Raw genomic sequence first — 24,643 nt, 5'->3', positions numbered from 1 at the left:
CAAAGTTGCTCGACTGCAGAGCCGCCATCTTGTCCTCTATGGACTACAACCTGGAGCGCATCGAATTCTCCAGCTGAGTGAGGCGTTCATTCATGTCGGCAGTATGTTGGGCAAGCTGACGAGACAGTCCGCTGATAGCAATCAGCAGTTTCTTCTCGTCAGTCTGCGGGCTGGCCGAAAATTGTGGACTAAGAGCAGTTGGAGGCGAGTTGAACGCGAGACGTCGTGCAGCCATTGTTCACGTAACAACAAAATACAAACACGGTAAATGGAGATGAAGTTCTTCTAAGTGTAGTAACACAAACATGTCTGCTAATATGCTGGTCTCGCGAGAAGTCGTAGTGCACAAAAGCTCACACGTGATTGGACGATGGGGCCGAAGGCTCATCAGGCTCCTCCAATCACATACGACGTCATTGTTATACGGAAGGACTCGCGAGAAGAGCTCGCGTCGCTCCATTCTGGAAGGTGGCGGTAATGCACCTATAAATTGTTTGCAATTGCAATTGTTTGTCTCCATAAGATTGAATTTGAGCAGGTGGACATTAGAGATAATAAATGCAACAACAAGTTTTTGAATCAATATTCTATAAATAATATGTACCCAGGAAGAACAAAAAGCACAGCTCTCTAACAAAATTTTAAGAAATCTATGATAGTCAAAATTAGGACAAATTATTTGAAATTCCCAATTCCTCCTAAATATAAAGAATTACAATTTAAAATAATAAATAACATATATCCTTCAAATGAGTTTTTAAGAGAGAGATTTAAGTTTAATGTTGAGAATTGTGGCTTTTGTACAACTCAATTGGAAACAACTAAACATCTTTTTTATGAATGTAAAGAAGTATTAAACTTATGGGATCAACTTCGAACCTTTCTGTCTTCTAAAACAATAAATTTAGATTTTATTTCCTGGCAAAACATTCAATTCGGTTTATCCATTAAAGAAAAAAAATTTGGAATTTTTAATCAATATTCTAATAATTGTAACAAAGTATTATATCCATAAATGTCGCTATGCAAAATGCTCCCTCTCAATCTCTGCTCTCAAAAATGAACTTTCCCTTTTCAAAAGATGTCTGAGAAAGATGCAGAATTTAAATGCAATTAAATTGTTTGAGTTAATTGAAGAATTTCAGTTGGTAGTCCCCACTGATTAATTTACTTTAAACCCTATTATTATTTTATTTATTTTTATTTATTTTGTTTTATACTTTGTTCCAGCCTGTGCATTTAATTTTATTTTTCAAAAGCAGGAGTTGTGATATTTCTTCTTGTATTGAAATATTTGTTATTGACTTGTTGTTTGAGATTGTTATTGTTTTCTTATATATTCAATAACAAAAAAAAAAAAAGTGGAAATCTAAAAAAAAAAATTAACCATTACAGCCAACTGATTCTGATTAAAACTAATTTTTGAAGTAAATTATTTTGTGTATTTTCTTTTACATAACATTTGCATACACAGTAATCTAGCGTACTTTAATTAAATAAATCAATTCAAGCTAAAATGTAAGAGTCTATAATTAGGCTATACCGAGCCTGATCTATTTCTACCATCTATTTGGGGGATATTTATTGCCATACTTTGGGCCACTTAATACCAATTTAGCATGCTGACCTATGTCCTTATGACCACAGTGTACCAATCTTCTGATGGCTACTTCCAACAGGATAATGCGCCATGTTATAAAGTGAATCATCTCAGAATCATTTCTTGAAACTTTTCCACTTAAGTAATTGTGAATTGAGCATATTGACAGACAACATTTTATTTTTTATCTTAAATGCAAATTTAAAAAAAAATAATTACTGCTCTAAATGTATTGCTCTGTCAGCTAAAGATCTGTTTTGGTCTCTATACTTTAATTAAATAAATCAATTCAAGCTAAAATGTAAGAGGCTATACCTGATCTCTTTGTATCAGAGATTTTCTTACCCAGGGTTGCAGGGGGGGTAAAACCCCCCCTGCAACCCTGGTTTGCATTTGTATAGCTCACAGCATGTTCATTTACATGTTAAAGCCTCCCCTAGAATTCCATGGGGGGGAGGCATGGGGGGAACACTGCCTAAGAAATTCCACGTCAATTTCTGACAATTTACGGGAGTTTACGGCAAGGCCTGCAAATTGCCGTAAACTGCAGCTAACCTGAAGTTCCACGACAATCTACAGTGCCGTATATTGACGAAAATCCCACTTTTCATGCAGTGATGAGTATGTTTAGGCTTAAAATAAGATAATCAGATAATATACCCTTTAAATAAGAGACTCCAGTTGCTTGTTCTTATTTTAAATGTAAATTGTCTTATCACACTGACAGTGTCCTTACCTGCTCAATTCAAGAAAAAAAGGAACGTAATTTAAGAATTTCTTTTCAGTGTACCTGGCAGAAACATACACTGCTTAAAGCAGCGAGGTCTAAGGACCTCCAGCATCTAAGCACCTCCCTGATAGGTGTTCACTGCGAGAAGATATGGTACAAGGCACTCATCTAGACTTTGCTGCTTTTGTGTTTCTCAAGCTAGAAGGAAAACCTGCCGATGAAGCTATGGAGGCATTAGAAGAGAGGGCATTTCATGAGAGGTATGCGAGAAACTTTAGTGTTAAGTCACTGTCCTTTATGACCTGAAACAGCCTAAAAGCTTTAGTTAGCAAATGTAATTGTTTTTGCCTTAATGAACACCTGTCCCTTTTTAGTATCAGAACTTCTTTCCACCTTCTGTATTGCCCATTTTTCTATCCTTTCTGCCCCGTTTCCTTTGTCCCTGCTGTCTCTCCCCCCCTCCCCTGCAATGAGTTATTCTTGTACGTCCATTGTTGTTTAACACTCATCATCCGCCTATTGGGTGATAAGGCATAATCAGGACCCTTATCTCCACCTCAGCGCACCGTGTCAGGGCTGACATGAGGGTTGGCATTTAATGTGTGAAAGCATCTCGACACCAGTTCACATCCCTCTTCATTAGGGACGCTGGAGCCAGTTATATTTTGCGCCAATCAGCCTCAGTGTAATCACTTGTGTTCAACAAACCAATCTCGCCCATGACAAGATAATTACCGTGGTTTCTCGAGGGAGACGTGTTCTGCAGAGGACCGGAGAACTCAAATAGAAGTTGGAGCGGCAGTTTCTCCTTTTAGACTTTTGTGTAATTCTTTTTTCCAACAGTTTAATGACGGACTCTCTGTGCCTGCTTTTATAAATGAGGAGTTGGAGATGCTTTCAATAGGGATCATTGCAAAGGCTAAGCAGTGCTTAATTACCTGTGAGGATGTTTATGAAATTCCTTGGAGTGTTAGATGATTACTCTGAGGTTTATTTTGATTGAGTGCAACTATTTTGGTTGCCTCTCTCCTTTCATGGTCCATTACCTTTCAAATGATTTTCAAACTTTGGGAGTTAAGAAAAAGTCACAGACTGTAGCTCAGACAGGTGCATTTCTGAGTAAGTTTTCCTTTGAAATGGTTCACTTTATTGTGACTGAGGATGGCTTATAACAATCTGTTCTGTTTGCTTCATTATAAGGCCCGCTTGAAAATCTCTCTTGCTAAACATTGCACTAAATAACTTTGGGTCATTTCAGAACTAGATTTACAACCTACCTCAATTATTTTCTCTAGCTGGAAAGACACATTATTGCAGCTGTTCTCTTTATATCAAGCTAATCCCATTTACATCCTTTAATTAATTAATAAAGGAGTTTTTTTTGTCCAAACTGCTTCATCTAACTAGTTGTTTTTTCAGACTAATTAATTTGTTTCTCCATGCTAATAATGCTCAATCTAAACTTTGAAAAAGTAATCTTGACTACAACTAGATAATTCAGTTGTTTGCTATTATGTCTTTGACTAATTCTTTGTTTTTGTTAAAAGACTAAAAAGGGGAGCATAATAAAGTTGGGGAGTGTAAGCAACTCAACTAAAGATTTATTCATACAGAACAATGGCATCAGGTGATTGACATGCTGCCTCTCTCTTTTTGTCCCAATCGACAACGTGGACACTGCCCTGAAAATCCAGCCAACTTCAATCCTGATTCTTTCACTTTAAATTTACAGCTGGAATTATCTGATACAATATCTTAATTGGTTCTATCTGAAGTTTTTGTATAACCAATCCCTGTTTTTCAAATGCACTTGTAGCACATTATGCATGTTTTACAGTTTTTGTTTAAAGCCAAGTTCAATATGTTGACAGCAGTGTTGTTTTATACTAAAAACAAGGAAATTAAAGAGAAGGTTTAAAAACATTACTATAAATGTCTAAAATAGCATAAAAAAAACCATAATGGTGTAGAAAGAATCTTTATTCACTCAGTGGTCAACTTTTGAATAAAAGGTCCAAGAGGACATATTTTCCTAAATGGCTTGTGTGTACCTCGTAAAATTTGAATCAGCAGAAATATATGATTATGTGCCAGAAAACTCTCATGCTCCAGTTACTCCCATTGAGAGGACAGAAAAAAATCTGAAAACGGATTTACTGTAGCTTTCTGCTGTTCGCTCTCCGTAGTCAGTCAAACTCATAAACTTCCACCTGATAGGTCACACAGTCACAACCCACCTTCCCAAGACTTGATATAGTTTCCCCAACTGTTCTCTGTCTTTTCTCTATCCCTTTAAGTATCCCCTTTAGTCTATCTATCCCATTTAACAGTTTCCTCTGGCTGCAGTGAAAGCTCACCCGCCCAGAACCTCTTACTGCCAGTCTTCTGTCTTCCACCATGTTTGGCCCGAAGTGGTCATAAACAAAAAATCCATCAAGTGGTGGCTGTATTCCCACCCCAGGGTCTGGGGTATTGAATTCATCACTCTCTTTGACTGAGTTATACCCCGTTTCAACTCAAGGTCAAAGCAATTACTGGACTTTTCCCTCCCTGACCCCCTTCTTCTCCTTTTGCCTCAATCTGCACTCCAACAAAACTCTACTTTCTTGGTCCCCTTTGTTCTCTGCTTTCGTCATTTGCACAGTCCTTCTGTATGACCTCAATGCTTTTTGGACTTTTTTTCTGTGCTGCTCTTTTATTCCCTTACTTCAAAATACTTTTCGTGTTATTTATTGTCCAAGGCCAGTTTACCAACAGGTAAACCTCGGCCCATATTCATTATGCATCCTAATAAAAACTCCTAATATTGTAGTGGGAACAAAAGACAACTACCTTGTAACTGTGGCCCTTCCCTCTGACATTACATCTCGAGATAGTGGATATTGAAACCTGACTTCAGGAAGTATATACTCTCTTCCCATGGACCATCAGTCTGGAAAGGAGTGTTGCACATGGTGGAAATTCCATAACTTTGCTGGTGAAGTGTTTGCTTTAAACTCTTATTTTTTTGGTCTAAAAAAAACCCAGCATCACCTGTTGCTGGTACAGACTGTTTAAATGAATGAGGAGATCAAAATTCATCAAACTGAGTTGTAATTTATATATTACTGCATGTTGTTTATATTATCTGTGCTGCTGATCAAATGGACATTTTTCAGTGCATCACAATAGCCAAAGTAATTACCTAATTTTGTCAAAGACTACAGTAGCTTAAGGACTCGTTGATTGTGACTTAAGAGAGTGCCTCTGGTGACAAAATAGTAGTGAACGGGACTTTTAGTGCCCCTTAAAGGAATAGTACACCCAAAACATGATTAGCCTTCATTTTCTACTCACCCCCATGCTGAACAACACTCTGGAGTAGTTTTTTGATATCTCAAAGGCATCTGGAGATCTGGGAGACTTCTTGCTGTCTACTGACATTCAAATAATGGAGGTCTACTGTGCACGAGACAGAAAGGTCCATAAAAGTCCACAAAAAACGTGTCAATATCCCTCCATACTGCTCGTCCAATGTATTCCAAGTGTCCTGAGTGGGTAGCATCCAGAATTTACTCGAAACAAAGTCATTTAGAATGTTTTTAGAGCATAAACAGTAGTGTATAGGATTTCCTGAAAGCGCGCGCATGCAAGTTCACGACGCTACGGAAACCGCGGCAGACCAAACCGGATGAAAGTGCGCATTCAGCTCGGCAAAGAACTCATGCTCTTCCTCAACACTGAAGTCCTCAGACATTTTTCTTTCGTTATTTCTTTCTTTGCACAGGTAAACAGCACATTTCTTCTTCTACGCTTGCATTATCGGCAGAGCAGACGCTGAATGCGCACTTTCATCTGGTTTGGTCTGCCGGCTTCCATAGCGTCGTGAACGTGCGGGCGCGCGCTTTCATGAAATCCTATACACTACTGTTTATGCTCTAAAAACATTCTAAATGACTTCGTTTCGAGTAAATTATGGACGCTACCCACTCAGGACACTTGCAATACATTGGACGAACAGTATGGAGGAATATTGTTTTTTGTGGACTTTTATGGACCTTTCTGCCTCGGGCGCCATAGACCTCCATTATTTGAATGTCAGCAGACAGCAAGAAGCCTCCCAGATCTCCAGATGCATTTGAGATATCAAAAAAGTACTCCAGAGTGTTGTTCAGCATGGGGGTTAGTAGAAAATGAAGGCTAATCATGTTTTGGGTGTACTATTCCTTTAAGGTGTGTTTATGTTGAACAAGGTTTTTGCTCCCAGTCCAAACTTTGTAGAGGGCAACTGACATGTCCTGTAAGGCCAAACAAGACAAAGGATCTGCTGGTGAAGACTCTCAGTCATCCAGGTCATAGTCATTCCAAAACAGTTAGAAATGGTAAGATGGGAAGCGAAATGTCTATAAACTTGTAAACAAAGTACAGAGGCAAAAGATGTGACTCTTTACATCAATGTTGAAAAAACAGACTGAACTTTTGTTTATATTCCAGTTTGAATTTTTGGCAAAATGTCTTGCATGAAAAAGCACACAAATTTATTTATTTTTTTCTGGATTCATGTTTGGTGTTAATGCACCCTAAGGCTGCGTCTTTGACCATCCAATTGCTAAGGACTTTTTAGCCAAAAGATGTGCTTTTGCATGCCTTATGATTAGTGCTGTCCAAATAACAGGGTGCAAACTCCCTCAATAGCACTAAAGAACTAGAAGGAATCTTTCAATCCTTTGTGTGACCTTAGTTATAAGCACAACCCATATATTAGATCAAGTTTTTGACCAGGATAGTTTAAGTTGAATCCAACTTAAAGCTACAGTGTGTAATAATTACAGGGATATAAAGTCAGAAATGTAATATATTATACCTAACTATGTTATTTATCATAATCTACGAGCTCAGCTTCTTAACCTTAATATTTGCGTTGCCTTAGAATTCGTTATTTATAATTACATAGGAGCGGGTCTCGCAGCCGTGGAGGCAGACATCTTTGCGCTACGGCAGCGCAGAGCCAACAAACTAGCGATTGCGAGATCGCCCATTACAATAACATGCTGCGTGATGATGCTGTTACTCTCCAGTATACTTATTCAGCAACGTCCCTGACGTTTCACAGGTAATGATTCAGTAATTTTCTGTAAAATAATTTTCTGGATATATACCTCGGTTACTTCTCTCCGGCTCCTTTGGAGATCTTCAAGCCTTTCCTCCTCTGCTCTAGTCACCCTGCTGGCACCTCTCCCTCGCCTGGCCCTGGCTGCATGCCCACCCCGGCCTCTCTGCCCTCTTCCTCGCCCTCTTCCTCTCCCTCTTCCTCGCCTTGTAACCCCCGTGCCACAAACAAGACTGCGACTCTGTAAACGGGGAATATATATTCTTCCAGCGAACACAATCTCGCTGTTAAACTAATGACTACAATTACTTCGTCTGTTTATATCACCATGCAAAGCAGCTCACCAAAACGTCACAACGATGTAGAAAAAATAACGGGTATATTTATTATCTTAAGTCTACATGAAATCTATACCCTACACAGACTAATGAAATACTATCTGTAAAATTATCTATGTAAACAAACCTCATCACTTGAGAAGGTAGGTGATGCGGACGTCGTGGAAGACATTTTGTCCCGTAAAGCTCGCCGTACTGTTGGGGGGGAGAAGCGGTGGTGGGGAGATGTTCGTGTTGCTGCGGTCTGCAGTCTGGACGTTAGATGTCGCTGAAAATTACACACTGTAGCTTTAATAAATTAAGATAAACCAATCTATGGACTTTACATTAGATAGCAGATTTTTTTTAGCTGAAATAAAACAACCTTATCATGTAGAAACTTCAAATATTTTTTTATTCTTTAACAGAGACATTGCTTTAGTGCAAAACTTTGGAACAAAAAGAAAGTCATAAACAATAATCAAGTAATAAAACTGGTTTATTAGTAATGTATCCTGAATGGAAGTCAGTGGAAATAAGTATGCTTGACCTGACTGCTGATTCACACTTGAAACTGCTTTATGTATAGTACTGTATATGAATAGTAGTGAAATGGTTTGACAGACTGAAAAAGATTGCACCTCTTCAAGAACACACAGTCTTAATATATTTACAGAGCATTTTTAATGCTTTATTTTTTTTAGTGTGTCAAACATAAACCTTTTTGTTAAGGCAAAGGGATACTCACTGTCTAGGAATAGGGTTTACCCAGGGACATGGGAAGGAGAGAAAATGTGACAAAGTTTCTGAAGGATGGGAAACAAAAACATGAGGTAGAGTACTTGAAACTTCAAAGAATAAAATCTTGATTAAAAGTAAAATTTTTTATTTGTATTTCAATCAGGGAACCTTAGATTTCATATGCTTTCAGAAGTTAAGTTGTTTTTGTTATTTGATTATAATCAGTTACACAGAAAACTACAAGAATTGATTTTGAGCTGTTTTCTCAGGTTAGAAAAAAATTATCTTCATGGGTTTTAATCAATGTAATTGTCTGATCCCTATAACTGTTTGAAAGGGAGAGTCCAAATCTGCAGTCAGCTAAGGCAGTGTAGACAGTTTAAAAATTAAATCACGGGTTCTTTTTATCAAAGAAAAGAACGTGAAGAATACAAGAGGGAGCAAGGGGCATCAGAAATGATATCCTCATTAAACATGACATTGTATTAAACTATGCAGGTTAATAAGACTATCTTTATAACTTCCACCTTTCTTTATTTCCCTCTCTTCTAATGTCTTTAAGTGGATTGTTGTAAAGATGATGATGTTTAAGATTTAAAAGCCTCCAAGGTATTCTTAGATGAGCAGCTGAGTTTCACTGGTCTTTAGAACGTCATCTTCATTTTCCTCATCCACTTCAGATGCAAATTCAATTCACTTTCTGCAGCAGATGCCTCATTTTCTCTCTTTTTTTTTTATAACCAGGCCCTCATTACCAAGGCACCTTGGAGCTGTCAGTGTGTTTTTATGATAATGTCAGTGCCTAATTTCTTGTTTTTCCTGGAGACGGTTCCTTCTGTGCTTCCTTTGATTTGTGATTATGTGTTTTATATTGTTTGCTCTCTTTTTTATGTACATTGCATTTCTGATTAAAAGATACCACATCGTTTGGTCTTAAAAGCAATTTATTTCCCCAAAAGGGCCTTGTAAGGACAAAGGCTTAAGAAACATAATCATTTGTGTGTAAGCTTTTATTCAAACCTTTTAAAACAAAGGAGATAGTTTTTCTTTTTTTCTTTTCTTTTTTTATCTCTGAGCAGTATTAAAGCCCTCATTCGTCAGACATTATTAATCGGAGGTTGTTTGTAACAGAGCGATTTGCAGATATAGAGCTTGACAATGATCTATGCTGATTGATGTTAGCTCCCTCAGGTGAGATCACGCACTGGGTATGACAACGGTGTATGATGGATTAACAGGACCCCAGGTTATTGGTGATGTGAAGACAGATAGACAAATGCAAACAGCAAATCATTCTGCCTCTAACACCAACTCAGCTGAGTGCTAAGAAGGAAAATGGCAGCTTTATGTTTACTTAAACCTGATGTTAAAGATCTATTCAGGCTTAAAAACAACATATTTTTACAGTAATACAAGCATGGAATTGGTCTGACTAATGGTCCGACTGTAGGTACCAAAAACACAAAGGTTAGATGAAACAGGGTAAATAGATTCCAATCTTTTTGATTAACATCTAGGAAACAGTTCACAACTTTAAGTCATAGGGAAGTCACATTTAAATGTGAAATCATTCTGGCTTAAACATGCATATAAATGTACTCTTTATAAGTGTTGCGCCAATGCCATTTTTTGGCCCCGATACCAATACCCGATAACGATAACATACCGATACCATTTGTTTGATTTGATGTGTGTGTGTATAGACAGGTGCTGGTCATAAAATTAGAATATCATGAAAAAGTAGATTGATTTCAGTAATTCCATTTAAAAAGTGAAACTTGTATATTATATTCATACATTACATACAAACTCATATATTTCAGATGTTTATTTTGTTTAATTTTGATGATTACAAATGACAACAAATGAAAATCTCAAATTCATCATATCAGAAAATTAGAATATTGTGAAAAGGTTCAAAATTGATGGCCCCTGGTGCCACACTCTAATCAGCTAATTAACTCAAACCACCTGCAAAAGCCTTTAAATGGTCTTTCAGTCTAGTTCTATAGGCTACACAATCATGGGGAAGACTGCTGACTTGACAGTTGTCCAAAAGACGACCATCGACACCTTGCACAAGGAGGGCAAGACACAAAAGGTCATCGCTAAAGAGGCTGGCTGTTCACAGAGCTCAGTGTCCAAGCACATTAATAGAGAGGCGAAGGGAAGGCAAAGATGTGGTCGAAAAAAGTGTACAAGCAAGAGAGATAACCGCACCCTGGAGAGGATTGTGAAACAAAACCCCTTCAAAAATGTGGGGGAGATTCACAAAGAGTGGACTGCAGCTGGAGTGAGTGCTTCAAGAACCACCACACACAGACGTATGAAAGACATGGGTTTCTGCTTTCGCATTCCTTGTGTCAAGCCACTCTTGAACCACAGACAGCGTCAGAAGCGTCTTGCCTGGGCTAAAGAGAAACAGGACTGGACTGCTGGTGAGTGGTCCAAAGTCATGTTCTCTGATGAAAGTAAATTTGCATTTCCTTTGGAAATCAAGGTCCCAGAGTCTGGAGGAAAAGAAGAGAGGCACTTCATCCACGTTGCTTGAAGTCCAGTGTAAAGTTTCCACAGTCAGTGATGGTTTGGGGTGCCATGTCATCTGCTGGTGTTGGTCCATTGTGTTTTCTGAGGTCCAGGGTCAACGCAGCCACATACCAGGAAGTTTTAGAGCACTTCATGCTTCCTGCAGCTGACCAACTTTTTGGAGATGCAGATTTCATTTTCCAACAGGACTTGGCACCTGCACACAGTGCCAAAGCTACCAGTACCTGGTTGAAGGACCATGGTATCCCTGTTCTTAATTGGCCAGCAAACTCTCCTGACCTTAACCCCATAGAAAATCTATGGGGTATTGTGAAGAAGAAGATGCAATACACCAGACCCAACAATTCAGAAGAGCTAAAAGCCACTATTAGAGCAACCTGGGCTATCATAACACCTGAGCAGTGCCACAGACTGATCGACTCCATGCCACGCCGCATTGCTGCAGTAATACAGGCCAAAGGAGGCCCAACTAAATACTGAGTGCTGTACATGCTCATACTTTTCATGTTCATACTTTTCAGTTGGCCAACATTTCTATAAATCCTTTGTTTTTATTGGTCTTCAGTAATATTCTAATTTTCTGATATGATGAATTTGAGATTTTCATTTGTTGTCATTTGTAATCATCAAAATTAAACAAAATAAACATCTGAAATATATGAGTTTGTATGTAATGTATGAATATAATATACAAGTTTCACTTTTTAAATGGAATTACTGAAATCAATCTACTTTTTCATGATATTCTAATTTTATGACCAGCACCTGTATATGAATAACTGCGTACTACTTGGATGTAAAATAATGGCTTTGTCAAGCTTTGTGAAGCAGGAAAACGACTAATACAAAGTGAATCCAATAGAACTTTTTATTGCCTACCTGGAATGGGTGACAATACTTGAATAAACTTTTGGCTCTCAAAATGGTATTGGTAACCTATTTGTCGGGACTCACCGACACCACCATTTTAATGCTGTATCGGGTACTGGTATCGGTATCGATGCAACACTACTCTTTATAAGACTATATTGTCCCAAAAGTTAGAAAATATATACTTTTTTTAAAAATACGGTCTTAAAATCTTTTTTTTTTTTTTTTATCTTATTAAGGCCTGTTACTGTAAATCCTCTAATATAGGACGGGGCCTTTATTTGACTCAGGTACATCTTGGTCCAGGCCATTGTTGGAAGGAGGCCAGATTTAGAGGCAGGCCTCTATTTCTATTTGATCAAAACAGACTACCACTGGAATGAAAAAAAACGAGATTTTGTGTCTCTTTGAACCGGACCATGGTCCTCTTAACCTCAGCTCTAAACTAACCCTAAATCTGAGTGTCTTTTTGTTTGAATGGTTGTTTGTTCTGTGTATTGATCTGCAAAGGACTGACAACCTATCTATGCTGTCCTCCTCCTGTCCAAGGACTGCAAGAATTACATACCAGCTACCTTCTGACTCTGAATCACGTTGGTAAATAAAATGAATAAATATATATTGATGTATTCAGTGTGTGAGTCTTCATTTATATCTTAAATTGTTGCAGTAGTAATCCTTGCTGGTGGTTTAAGAACCGCAATTTCAATCGTTTGGTATATTTTTTAAATTTTTACTAATATAAAAAATCTGCAAGAAATACATAAAATAGTTGAAAATAGTTAATTTTCAGTAGAATTTAGACCATATTTGATTGCTTGAGATTAATAACACAAATCACATCTGACTTGCCGTTTCATTAGTCATTGTATTATTGTCAAAACGTGGGACTTTTGAGTTTTTCCATGTTGTCACAAAACTCTAAGCTTCATTTGCACTTAGGAATGTTCCGATACAACATTTGTTTTCCAATACGATACATATGTATAATCCTTAAGTATCGACTGATATTGACCAATATGATATAAGCACGTATCTTACATACCTTTATTAGAAAAGGCTTGACAAAGTGATATTACTCAGATAACAAGACATCATCAACAGGTATTATACAAGGGAGTTATTTATTATTAAAGGTATAGAGGACGATCTTTTATTTCCATGTGGATCATCTATATAAGTGATCATTCTGGTGATATGTTTACATAAGTCCGTTCTAAATGCTTGCCCTCTGAGGTATTTTTTTGTCTGCACATGCGCACTTTCAGCTGCATATCTGTGGTGAGCTACGGTTTCAGACATTCATTTAAGCTACCGTAGTACTTTGAAAACGGCAGTGGGTCGTAAGAGAAAGAGTGACTAGGAAGTGTATGAGAAGAAGAGAAAGGCCTCAGAAGAAGCAGATATATTTCAGAATACTTTGCGGGGAGATCGCTCCTCACAAAGCATTGTGGGATTTGTTGTCACAGCGGCCCGGTGTCACCATAGGCTGCCGCCACGCGACAGCGGTGTCTAATATCAAAGATGGCGAAGGTACCGCACTGTGTAGGAGGATTTACGTGACCAACAGGGAGCAAAAAGCAGTGATTATCTTTCTGAACGGTCAGTTAAGTGAGTTCGCTATAAAGTCCACTATATAGTCCCGGTTCTGTATACTGCTTTAGGGATTTAGGGTTTAAGGCTGACTTTCAGACAAGGTAAGCTTGTATGAGCTTACAGTGATCATCTGCCAGTTTGCTATAAAGTCCACTCTTGAGAGTCCATGAAAGGATATACATACATCATATCGTCGATTAGGGGTGTGAGGGGCTGATTCCCCTGTCTTTTCTGATCAAAGTTCACATCTCCTACTTCTTTGGACTGAGCCAAACTGATTTATCCCATAATGCTCTTTGATAAAACAAGACTTAGACAGACTTTATTGTCATTTTGTACAGAGTGTATACAAAAAGAAATTTCGTTCAGTACAGCTCTGAAGATATTGTATTGCAGACAAAAGACTGGTATATGATTTACAGTTCCAACATTCAGCGCTTTTTTTTAACCGCTAACTCTGACTAGCTGCAACCTAGTTGCAGAGACCAGTAGAGACTAGATTTTTTTAGTCAAAATGGAAGATAGAAAAACTAATTTTGACAATGGCATAAGCAGTAAATGATCTTAAGAGGTTTCTTGGTGGCTGAAAAATTTTAATTAAGCCCGAGAAGGACTGTTAAATCATTCTTCACTGTATCTTAGTTCCATAGCTGACACCGGCCACCCTGATGGACCATGAGCTTTCCAAAGTAAAAGTACTCCAACTGACCTTGGAAGTTAACGTCCTCTATGTTGAGCTGAAACCAACAACCACCAGATTCGATAATGTAGTGGAACCTTTTTGCAGCAACTTTTTTTCATCTTTTGGTTTCAGTGTCAATGCCCCTTCACAGCAAATAACTCCTACAGTCAGCATTTGGAATGATCTGATTATGACTCAACTTACTATATTTCAAAACAAATGATTTCACGGCCAGGATTTATCAAATGTCTTGAAAGCATAAACACATTCAGTCATTGCAACTGGTGGTCCCTGAGGGAAAATAAGATGTGAGCCTCTTTTGCTTTGAGGGAAAATAATATATTAGTTTGCACAGTACAATTACAGCTATTTGCTTGAAGTACAAGGAAACTACAATGTAATTGGACAGATGATATTGCTTCTTGTCACAAGCGGTTGATAAATAACATTCTTAGGTAATGGAGTTGTGTTTGCAAAATAAGATTCTGCAAATGATTGAAGATATCTTGTGAGTTAAGTGGAATGGCAATCTATTTCCCTCTGGTTCAAATCTTTGATCCTGCACTTGCCTAAAGATACAACATGGTTTTTCTCAGCTATGTCTAATTGTGAGTGTAAGTTTCAGCATTATGACGTGACATTTCTCTTTCAGAGTGAGTTACAAAATTCTGGCCCAGTCGTTCATCCGTTCCACAGCCTCTATGCGGTTGTAATTGCATTAATGCAGTGTGTGATTTTTTTTTATTAGACACCTTTTCCCAAAGTCTCCAGGCTCATTTTCCTTTATTAGACGAGTCTAAAAGGACAATACAGAACCTCTTGCACATAATATCTCCAGAGACAGGATGATAACTGGGCAGAGCTGTGCTAGTTGGAGTGATTTGCCATGAAAATGCTGCAGGTTGCTTTTTGTTTGTGTCGCTGAAGATATTGCTACATCTGTTTTTAAAATTGTCCATCGCTTTACTTTCTTTGGCCTTTTTTATATTTTCAAAACTTTATCCATCCATCAGCTTGACAGACCAGATAAAGACGTTTGCTTTGCTGCACAGATGCAACACTGAGCCCCAGTAATCGCTCTACTGAGGCTTTCACCTGAGCTCTGCGTACTCTCGTGTTTGCCGGCAGTGTCACTCACTAATCTTTGTAATTTCTTTGAAAGATGTGTCTGGAGCCTCAGCTGTTTCCATTTTTATTTTTATTGCTGTCATACCTGGTGCCATGAAGGCTGGAAAATATTTGATGACTACAGATCTCTTACAGATACAAATTTTGACAGTTTGAGAAGCCAAACATTGCCTCAGAATAACTGTCATTGTCAGTCTTTTATAAAAGACTTTAAAGTCTCAGTGTGACATTATACAAGGAACAGTCCAGCTGAAGTCAATATGAGAGGTGGGAAGTAATTAGTTACATTTACTCACATTTACTTACGTAACTTTTTGACAAAAAAAAAACTTTTACGATAAGTCACACTGCACTGTACCTTAAGCTGTGTCACTCATTGAAACTCACTCTGCTCTGGCTGACGTTTCCCTAAACTCACAAGAGACACCTGCAGCTCACGATATTAGATAGACCTGATATTACTGGACTGGACACAAATACAAAATGAGACTAACGTTAGAGTTTCAAGTGTTTTCAAGTTTGAATTGGGCAAGAGAAAATGTTGCATAAAATGTCCACAGCTTTGCAAAAAATTCAGGAAATAAAAGACATTTAAGTAGGACATATTAACCAGAAAACTCATAATAATTTGTAAGTTACCTACAAGCATGCTGGAGAACTTGTGGTGGATTTTATATGTCAGCACTGCTGTGGGTTAGAGACATCAAAACTCAACTTACATTGCTTCTGATTGGTTTATGTTGCATCACACATAAATGTCATGTGTGGCGTGAAAATGGGTCAAATTGCGTGACTGTCACACTCAATGCATGAAGCTTGGCAGCCATGTTGTAAAAATAATGAAATTGTAATCTGACTTAGAGGGGGTTTATGTGATTCAGAATCTGATCAGTATGTTTGTAAAGGCTTGGCAGGAGGAAGTTATTTTACCAGCTGACCTGAGTATGCATGTTCACCAGGCGCAAAGCTGATGCATTTCTGATGCTTTGATTGGCTAGATGCTACATCAGAATATTCCAAGTAGCATGTTACATAATTGGCCATTTTTGCCAATTAGGTTTGCACTTACAAGGAATTTCACTTGTTGTCGATTGTGCAGAAAAATGATATGACTATGATATATATATATATATATATATATATATATATACATAATATAATATATAATATATATATACATATATATTAGGGATGGAACGGTTTATTAAAAACCGTCCGAACCTTTGGGTTTGACTGTCTCGGGTCGATTCGCATGTGTTGCGTTCGGTTCGTGCTGCGCTCCTTTTTCTCATAGGCGAGCGTTTACACTCCAGAGCAGAAGGTGGCGGTACTGCGACCAAAGCCAACCACCAGTAGTAAACAAGAAGATGAAGAAGCGAAGCAGCGTAGCCGGGAGTAGCAGGGAAAAATCAGTTGTTGTGGAGAATTGTGTTGGTATGGCGAGTGGGAAAGAACAGGAGTTGGAAGACGCGCCAGCAGCACTTTATAGGTCTGCTGTATGGGGCCACTTTGCATTTAGAGTGACCTACTATGACGGCGAAAAGAAAGTGGTGGATAAAAGTGCAACAGTGTGCAAGCATTGTGCAACACGTTTTGTTTATGCTAACAGCAACATAACCAACATAATTATAATAATAATACATTTTATTTGAAAGCGCCTTATCACAACACCCAAGGACACTGTACAGGCAGATAAAAACATTAAAAACAGGAAGCTAAAAAATACAAGCATAAAGATGCCACAGAAAACAAAGCAGCAGGAAGTAAAATAAAACCAAAGGAAGAAAAGGAAGAGACTAATATTGGAATGATGCGTAAGAACTAGGTGGGATAGGACTGTCTGAACAGGAAAGTTTTGAGTCTGGATTTGAAAAGAGGGAAGGAGTCCAGAGTACGGAGATCCGGAGGGAGGGAGTTCCAGAGGTGGGGAGCAGAGCGACTAAATGCCCGGTTCCCCATTGTGACCAACATGTCAGGCTAACCCCGAAATCCCACATACTCCGTCAGCGTTCCGCCCCGCTGCGCTCCAGACCGCCTGCACAAAGCAAAGCCTACAGCCTCTGCTGTGGCTCCCGTCCGCTCCGCTCTGAGTTCCTTGGAGATCGTAGAGAGCATGCGCCAGATGATTACATTCAGTGCTGCAAAACATGCAGAAATGATCCAGGGTTTCCGCGGATCATTAAAAATAATTACAATTCATTAACTTTTTTTGGATTTTTTTTCATTAATTTTCATTGGATTTCGGGGTGACAATCAACATATACCGAACCGAAAACCATGAACCAAACCGAACTGTGGATTTTGTAAACCGTTCCAGCCCTAATAGGAACCCTGTAAATGTTTTAATCGAGAGCAAAGTGAAACTGGTGCAAATGAAGACGAATTGTATCAACACATTCTGTAAAAATGGCAGAAAGGAATTTGCAGAAGGAAACATAGTGAGTTGATGAAAACACTGTAAACTCAATGAAATGTGATCTGTTTTACCTCTCCTTCCTTTCTTGGGCTTTAGTCTGTCTCTACACTTATTTTCTCCATTATCTGCTCTAAGATGTGTTTTTTGTTACACCCCAACCCTCATCCATTCCTATTCCACTTACCCATTTCAGTCCTTATATTTCACTCATCTGTCTTGCTGTAGTTATTAAGTTCAGCCATGCAGTTTTCTGGCTCTTTTATCACATCTTGTGCTCCTGCGGGGTGAAAATTCTTCTCATTTTTCTCTATAATTTCTTCCTTCCCCAACAACTTCTTTAAGTCCGCCCTCCTCAGTTCCTTTCTGTCTTTTCATCTTAAAATATTAAGAAAAAACATAATGTGCTTTGAAATATTGGAAAATCACAGTTATTGTGTGCCATCACTATAATTACTGTAAACAGGCAGGATTATTACAGAGACATTTTTGCCCAAACAGTCTCCACAAAGCCTTTTTTTTTTACCACATGTTGCTAGTTAAAATGTGCAGGACAGCTAAATGTGAGATTATGCTTGCCTTTTATATTAAACTGAGGTAAACATCGTGTGTCTGGTAATTATTGCTGGAACAGCAAAAGAAAAAGTAAAAACCAAACTTAAGGCAATACATTGTCTTGAACCTCTTCACTGTTATTCTAAATTTGCTTACATGTTATTGGCTACTGTTATGTTTTTACAAGGGCATAATGGAAGACAGTCTTCCTGCTTATTCTAATATTAGAAAATAACCCTTTTCCTCTGTATTCCACAAACATTAAAATAAGGGAAACTTTTTAGCACTAAGAAGCTGTTTCTCTCAAAGTAATGTGTTATTGAGATTTTATCAGCCATGCGTTCAAATTGTACAAAAACAACCCAGTTATTGACCATTTGGACTTGCAATAAAATTTGGTTTTAAGTTAAAGTATTTGCAATTTACTTGATACACTGCTAATTTGTATCATAATTCAATGTTTAACTTAAATACATATTAAATATATAAAGAAAGAACTAAGCATGAAATGAATAGAGAGTAATATCAAAGAAAATCATGATTATTCATAAATAACAAATTCAGGAAGAAGAAATATTTTTCCAAAACACATTTTTCTACATCAAACTTAATCATGAAACTTATCCTTACAGAATAGACTGTATTACTTTGCTATAAAGTCCCGCCGGTGGCAGTACTTGCTGTTTACTGTATTTAGCAGGTGCAGTACCCACAAAAACCAGCAAGATCCATGTAATACGTGGAATTGCCAAAAAAAAACAGTAGAAACTGCTGACCTCTCACTTCCAAAATGGCCAAGTGAAAGATTTTTTTATAAAAGAATTTATGATTGAATAATATTAGGTGTGTTTATGTGCTTAACACAGAATTAGGTTTAGCTGCTGCACCCAAAGAGACGTGGCGATGTGGAAACCAGCCTGCCTGTGAAGCCATTACAGATCTTCAGTTTAAATAAGAGATATAAAAAACATTGTTTTAACCAATAAAAGCTGAATCCATTTGCTTTTTTTTGTTGGAACAGTGACTGCTGTTTGATTTGTTCATAAATTGTAATTTATTTTTGTTAAATTGCTTAAAAAGGATTAGTTCTTAGTTTTTTTTTTTTTATTTTAAACTCAGGTAAATCCTGAAATATGCATAAATATTAAGTTCCAGGTCTTATTTTATTATAAATATTAACCATAATAATCATTTTACATTTTATTGTCTTGGCTCACTTGTCCCATCACACACATCAGAAAAGGCGATGATTAGTAGATGATGTCATCAGATATATAGTCATTTTCATTAATTTTATATTTGATTATAATAAAATTTAACATCCAGTATATTTGATAAATGAACTCCCAGTTATAAATGCTGTGATAACAGTAAATTCATTCAAATTTGTTTATATTTTTGATCATAGAAAAGTAACTGCATACATTAATTTTCTTTGTAACTACCTTGATTAAGCAGTGATAGATTTACGCCGTTAGTCTTTAGAAAAATTAACTGTGACTAGTGTCATGATGGGTTCACTAAAAGCGACCCAAGAATGCAGAACACCACTGACGGACACAAGGATGAAAGTTTAACAGTTTATTTATGCACAAGCACACAGAATGTACTGGTTCAGGTTCGGGGCCTGGATTCTGGTTCACCGGAGTCTGCGTGAGAGACAGTTCAGTTAGCGTTGCCAACAGAGGTTTGATTTCCTGAAGTTTACTGGTTGTACCTTGAGGGTTCTTGAGGTTAGCTTTGGGAGAGTCTCTGTTGGTTCTGGAGATGAATTCATCAGCAGAGTCCGTTTGCTGCTTCAGCGTCTCACGTCTTATTTGAACAGACCTTGGCTTTGGGTTTCCCAGCTCTAGTCCAGAGCTGCTTGGAGGTTCACTGTGAATCTTCAGGTTTGGCTCTGAGGGTCGGCTCGGCAGGTTAGCTCTTCCTGAGCTTACACAGAGGAGGCACAGGTTTCCTGGAAAACAGAAACAAGGATTAGAATCCAAGCTGGATTTAAAAGTCATCGATTTACTCTGAGGATCTAGGCTTAAGCGCTGACCAACTGGAACAACACTGCGGCGTTGAGGCAAGGTCTGAAGACAGCTTAAGTAGTGGATCCTCTGATGATCTTGACGAGCTGCAGCTGTGCAGGAGGCTTCCTCAGAGGATCCACGGCAGACTCTGCTGGAGAAAGGTGGAATATCTCCAGCTCCCAACAACTAGTTGCATTTTTAAAGTAGCATGATCAACACTGCTTGTCACTAAGGCCAAATAGATCAATATTTATCTCTTCTAGCTACAGACATATAATCTGGAAATCCTAATTGATCTTTACATTGTTGATTCTGGAGCTTACTCCTTGCTGTGTCTTTTTTCTGTCAATACTTATGTAAAATAATTTCGCTTGTACCCTAAATTTCTCCAGCTTTCATGCCGGTTATATATTTTATTGCAGACATTTCATTGCAGATAGATGATGCATTAAGTCAAAAGTGATTTTTATTGTTTGTATTATGGGAAATAATCACTATCCTTTTACATAAAGACTTTGTTTCCAGAAAGAGTTCTTACTCAGAAAGGAAATTAATATCTTTTTGTCCTTCACATAAAATATTATTTCTGCTAAAGGACATATAGGATTATGATTTCTGTTATTGCCATGCCTGCAGCCAATCCTGTCTGGATTTCTGTCCACCGCATATTGATTGATGCATTTATGATGTTCCCTCTGGACATTTTTTTTTCAGTTTGCAGGAACTGATCTTTGATTCAGCCTATCAGGGTGTTTTCTATTTGTCTCTCCATATCTAACCATCCGTGTGCCTCTGCCTGTATGTGACTATTTGTTGCTTCACCATGGTGTGTGTGGAAGAGCGGGATGATCTCTGAAGCCACTGTAGCCCCAGGCTGCTTGAAAGAGACAGTGAACATTTACTTGTTAAATTTATTTCTAGCCACACAAACTCATATGGAAGAACAATCAACCTATTTCTTTATTCAGACTCAAAAAGAGGGCAGTTTAACCCTCAGTCAACCCAAACAAATATTTACAGCAAACCGTATATGAGAAAGTCTAAAAGATTGAGAAGTTAGTAGTATTGACCTTACCTAAAATGTATGTTTTGACCGTTTCCATTTCATTTTTTATTCATAATTTTTGTTCATAATTACCTTTTGCATTATTTTTCTTTCAACTGAATAATGAAATGGGATATATAATGATGTAACATGTTTTTTACAGTCTCATAAGTGTCTGAAATACTGCAAAGTAATGAGGAGAGTGGTGGGTGCTAAGTGACGTTACCATGTACAATAAAGACATCTATAATAGAAAACCTAAGAGACATTATGTCATGATGACACATAATTTGCCCATGCTCTTAAGCCTAAGAAAAGTGGAATACACTTTGCTGTCCTTGAATGAGATTACTCCCCCTCAGTCATGTCAATTTGTCAATTCAGGCCTTTTCTCTATCAATGTTTCTTTTCTTTCCCTTTACTGTCCTCCATTTAGGGGCAAATTACACTTCATAACACTTGCTTCTCGCTCCATGTGTCTCTTTGCAGGGTGATGAAGTGCTGACCGTCATTAAAACCAAGGCTCAGTGGCCGGCATGGCAGCCACTCAACCTGTAAGTACCACACAATGTCAAAAGAAAGCTTGTTACTTCTGTAAGAAATGCGATGAAATAAAATTTAAGTGACAATTGTTTGAAACAGCAGTGATGATTTACATAAACCTGGCTTAAAAGAGTTTTGTGTCTAAATTAGTGCGCATTTAGTTGCTGGTTTTACATGTGATTTGTTGAATACGGACCTATAAAAAAGTCTTAAGCAAACCTCTCGATCAGTGTTTACATAGATAGAATAACATTTGAGGAAGAGTAATCAACCTCAATAAATCAAAAGGAATTAGAGACAGACCAATAAATCGGCCAGCCGATATTTTGGCCTGATATTTGCAAGTTGGGGGGGGTGTGTTGGTATCTGAGCATGTGCTGAGCATGTGCTGAGTGATTCAGCAATACGTTCAGCAGCCATGGTGAATAATTATTTCTTTTTGTTAAACGACACTTCTCGAATATTGGTTATCATTGTTATCATTCTGTTAACATTTGTTATCATTTGCATTGACCTTAAAAAAAACCTGTATTAGTCGATCACTAAATAGGATGATATTCTTTTACATATTCTGCCTTTTCACTGCACTGCATGCTGTGTTCAGCTCTGTGGCTTTTTAGATGCCTGCTGATCTCACCTTAAGGCAAAGTTATATAGGCAGATGTAAAAGAAAATACTATTTATGGATTTATTCTTTTGTACAATCAAGAGTCCTGACCGAAAAAAAAAAAAAAAACATTAAAATGCAAAATAGAAAATCTGTCATTTAAAGGAAGGCTTAAAGTTATGATAACAATACAAATCCACATAAAGGCAAGAGAGTCTTTAAAGGTGGAACCAGCATGGAAGGCCCCTATGCATGCAGAGGGGTTCGTTCTGGGTGCTCTGCCCATCTCCAAAAGTAAAATAAAGGTTACAAAAAAAGAATACTTCATACTAAATAGTAACTTCTAATCATGGTATGAAAGCTTGTGTGAGCTTGGCTGTTTATTGTCTGTGGTACCCTGTGATGCACTGGAATATGTCCAGAAAACTGCTCATATTAGCACCCACCCACCCCAGCCACCGACCCACCCATACACACACACACACACAGACCCAAAAAGCACATGGTGTGGTTAGGACCATCAGTTTACTTCTATTGACTTTCTATTGATTTCTTTCTATGCCCAATACTTGAAAATAACCCTAATCCTTAACATAACCAGTACATAAACCAAGACTTAGCTGAATTTAAATTCACACCTTATTCCTAAACCTAACTGTTAGAACAAAGGCACTGATACAAACAGTCCTTGATTTGAACGACACCACCAAGATCAACAGGATGCTTACCAGAATGCCATCCGAGCTGGAGAAGTGTGGCCAGATGGTGACACAGACAGGGAAGGTAACCCATACAGATGGGATTCCACTCCCAGAAGAAGGAAAATCAGATGTAGAAGAGAGCTTTAAATGCCTTGTTATACCGATGTAAATCGAAAAACCATGATAGGGCCATAAGAAAAATAACAAAACATCTGACAAGTAAGGCAAGTTTTGAGAAGTCAACTCAATGCAAGAAGGAGGTCCAGTCAATCAACAGCTATAACTTGCCAGTAATCAGACACCCTGCTGGGACAATAAGTTGGCCTAACGAGGAAATTCAGGCCAGTGATGTTAAAACGGGGAACCTACTCACCTTGAATGCTAGATTCAACCCCGAATCCAGTATATACAGATACTACACACAAAGGAGGCAGAAGCCTAGTGAGCATCAGAGCCAACACTGAAGATGAAACATATATGCTTCAAGAATACATCAGGAAGATAGCCCCAAGGGATGGATCACTCAGTGAATGTCTCAGACAATGGAGGACTGGAAGAGAAGGAAATGGAGGAACCATCATGTGAGGAAAAACTCCTGAATGGAATGTACCACCAGCTGATAGCTGAAGTGGCTGATATGACCAAATCTTACCATTGGCTAGAGATGGGTAGACTGAATAACAGCACAGAAGCACTTACCATGGCAGCACAGGAGCAGACCTTTGAGCACCACAGCAATAGAGACCCGGATCTACCATACCAGGTAAGTTCCCAGGTTCAGGCTATGCAAAGAGGCTTCAGTAACAATCCAGCATCTCTTAGCAGATTTTGAGATGCCAGCAGGAAAGGAATACATGGAACGCCATAACCAAGGGGCTGGTATAGTGTATAGTGTACAGACAGATCTGTGTAGAATACAAACTGGACACCCTAAGTTCAAAATGGAACCTGCACCCCAAGGTGGTGGAGAATGACAGAACTAAGATCCCGGGGGACTTCCAGATGCAGAGACAATGGTTCTATCCAACTAATCAAATATTGTGATCATTAATAAGCAGCAGAGGATGTAACGATTGGCGTCCCCCAAGGCTGCAGCAGCAGAGATGGCGTCCCGTAAGGTTGCAGCAGCAGAGACGGCATCCTCCAAGGTTGCAGAAGCAGAGACGACATCCTCCAAGGCTGCAGCAGCAGAGACGGCGTCCTCCAAGGCTGCAGCGGCAGAAACGGCGTCCCGCAAGGTTGCAGCAGCAGAGACGCTGCAGCAGCAGAGACGGCACCCTCCAAGGCTGCAGCAGCAGAGACGGCGTCCTCTAAGGCTGCAGCAGCAGAGACGGCGTCCTCCAAGGCTGCAGCGGCAGAAACGGCGTCCCGCAAGGTTGCAGCAGCAGAGACGCTGCAGCAGCAGAGACGGCACCCTCCAAGGCTGCAGCAGCAGAGACGGCGTCCTCTAAGGCTGCAGCAGCA

At 38.5% G+C, this 24,643-nt stretch overlaps 1 protein-coding gene across 1 annotated transcript in view; it reads left to right on the top strand.

Moving 5' to 3' along the window:
• The window catches only part of spon1b (spondin 1b), a 159,459-nt gene that overhangs the window by 91,310 nt on the left and 43,506 nt on the right, over positions 1 to 24,643 (top strand). The window contains exon 7 of the mRNA XM_038308714.1: positions 21,818 to 21,882. Coding sequence (XP_038164642.1) covers positions 21,818 to 21,882 — 65 coding nt within the window. The remainder of the gene's footprint in view (positions 1 to 21,817; positions 21,883 to 24,643) is intronic.

This window comes from Cyprinodon tularosa, unplaced genomic scaffold (assembly GCF_016077235.1).
Source record: "Cyprinodon tularosa strain WSP-4 unplaced genomic scaffold, ASM1607723v1 ctg644, whole genome shotgun sequence".
NCBI classification, from domain to species: Eukaryota; Metazoa; Chordata; class Actinopteri; order Cyprinodontiformes; family Cyprinodontidae; genus Cyprinodon; species Cyprinodon tularosa.
Note: the sequence above shows the minus strand (reverse complement) of the source record. Positions and strands in the feature narration are given on the sequence as shown.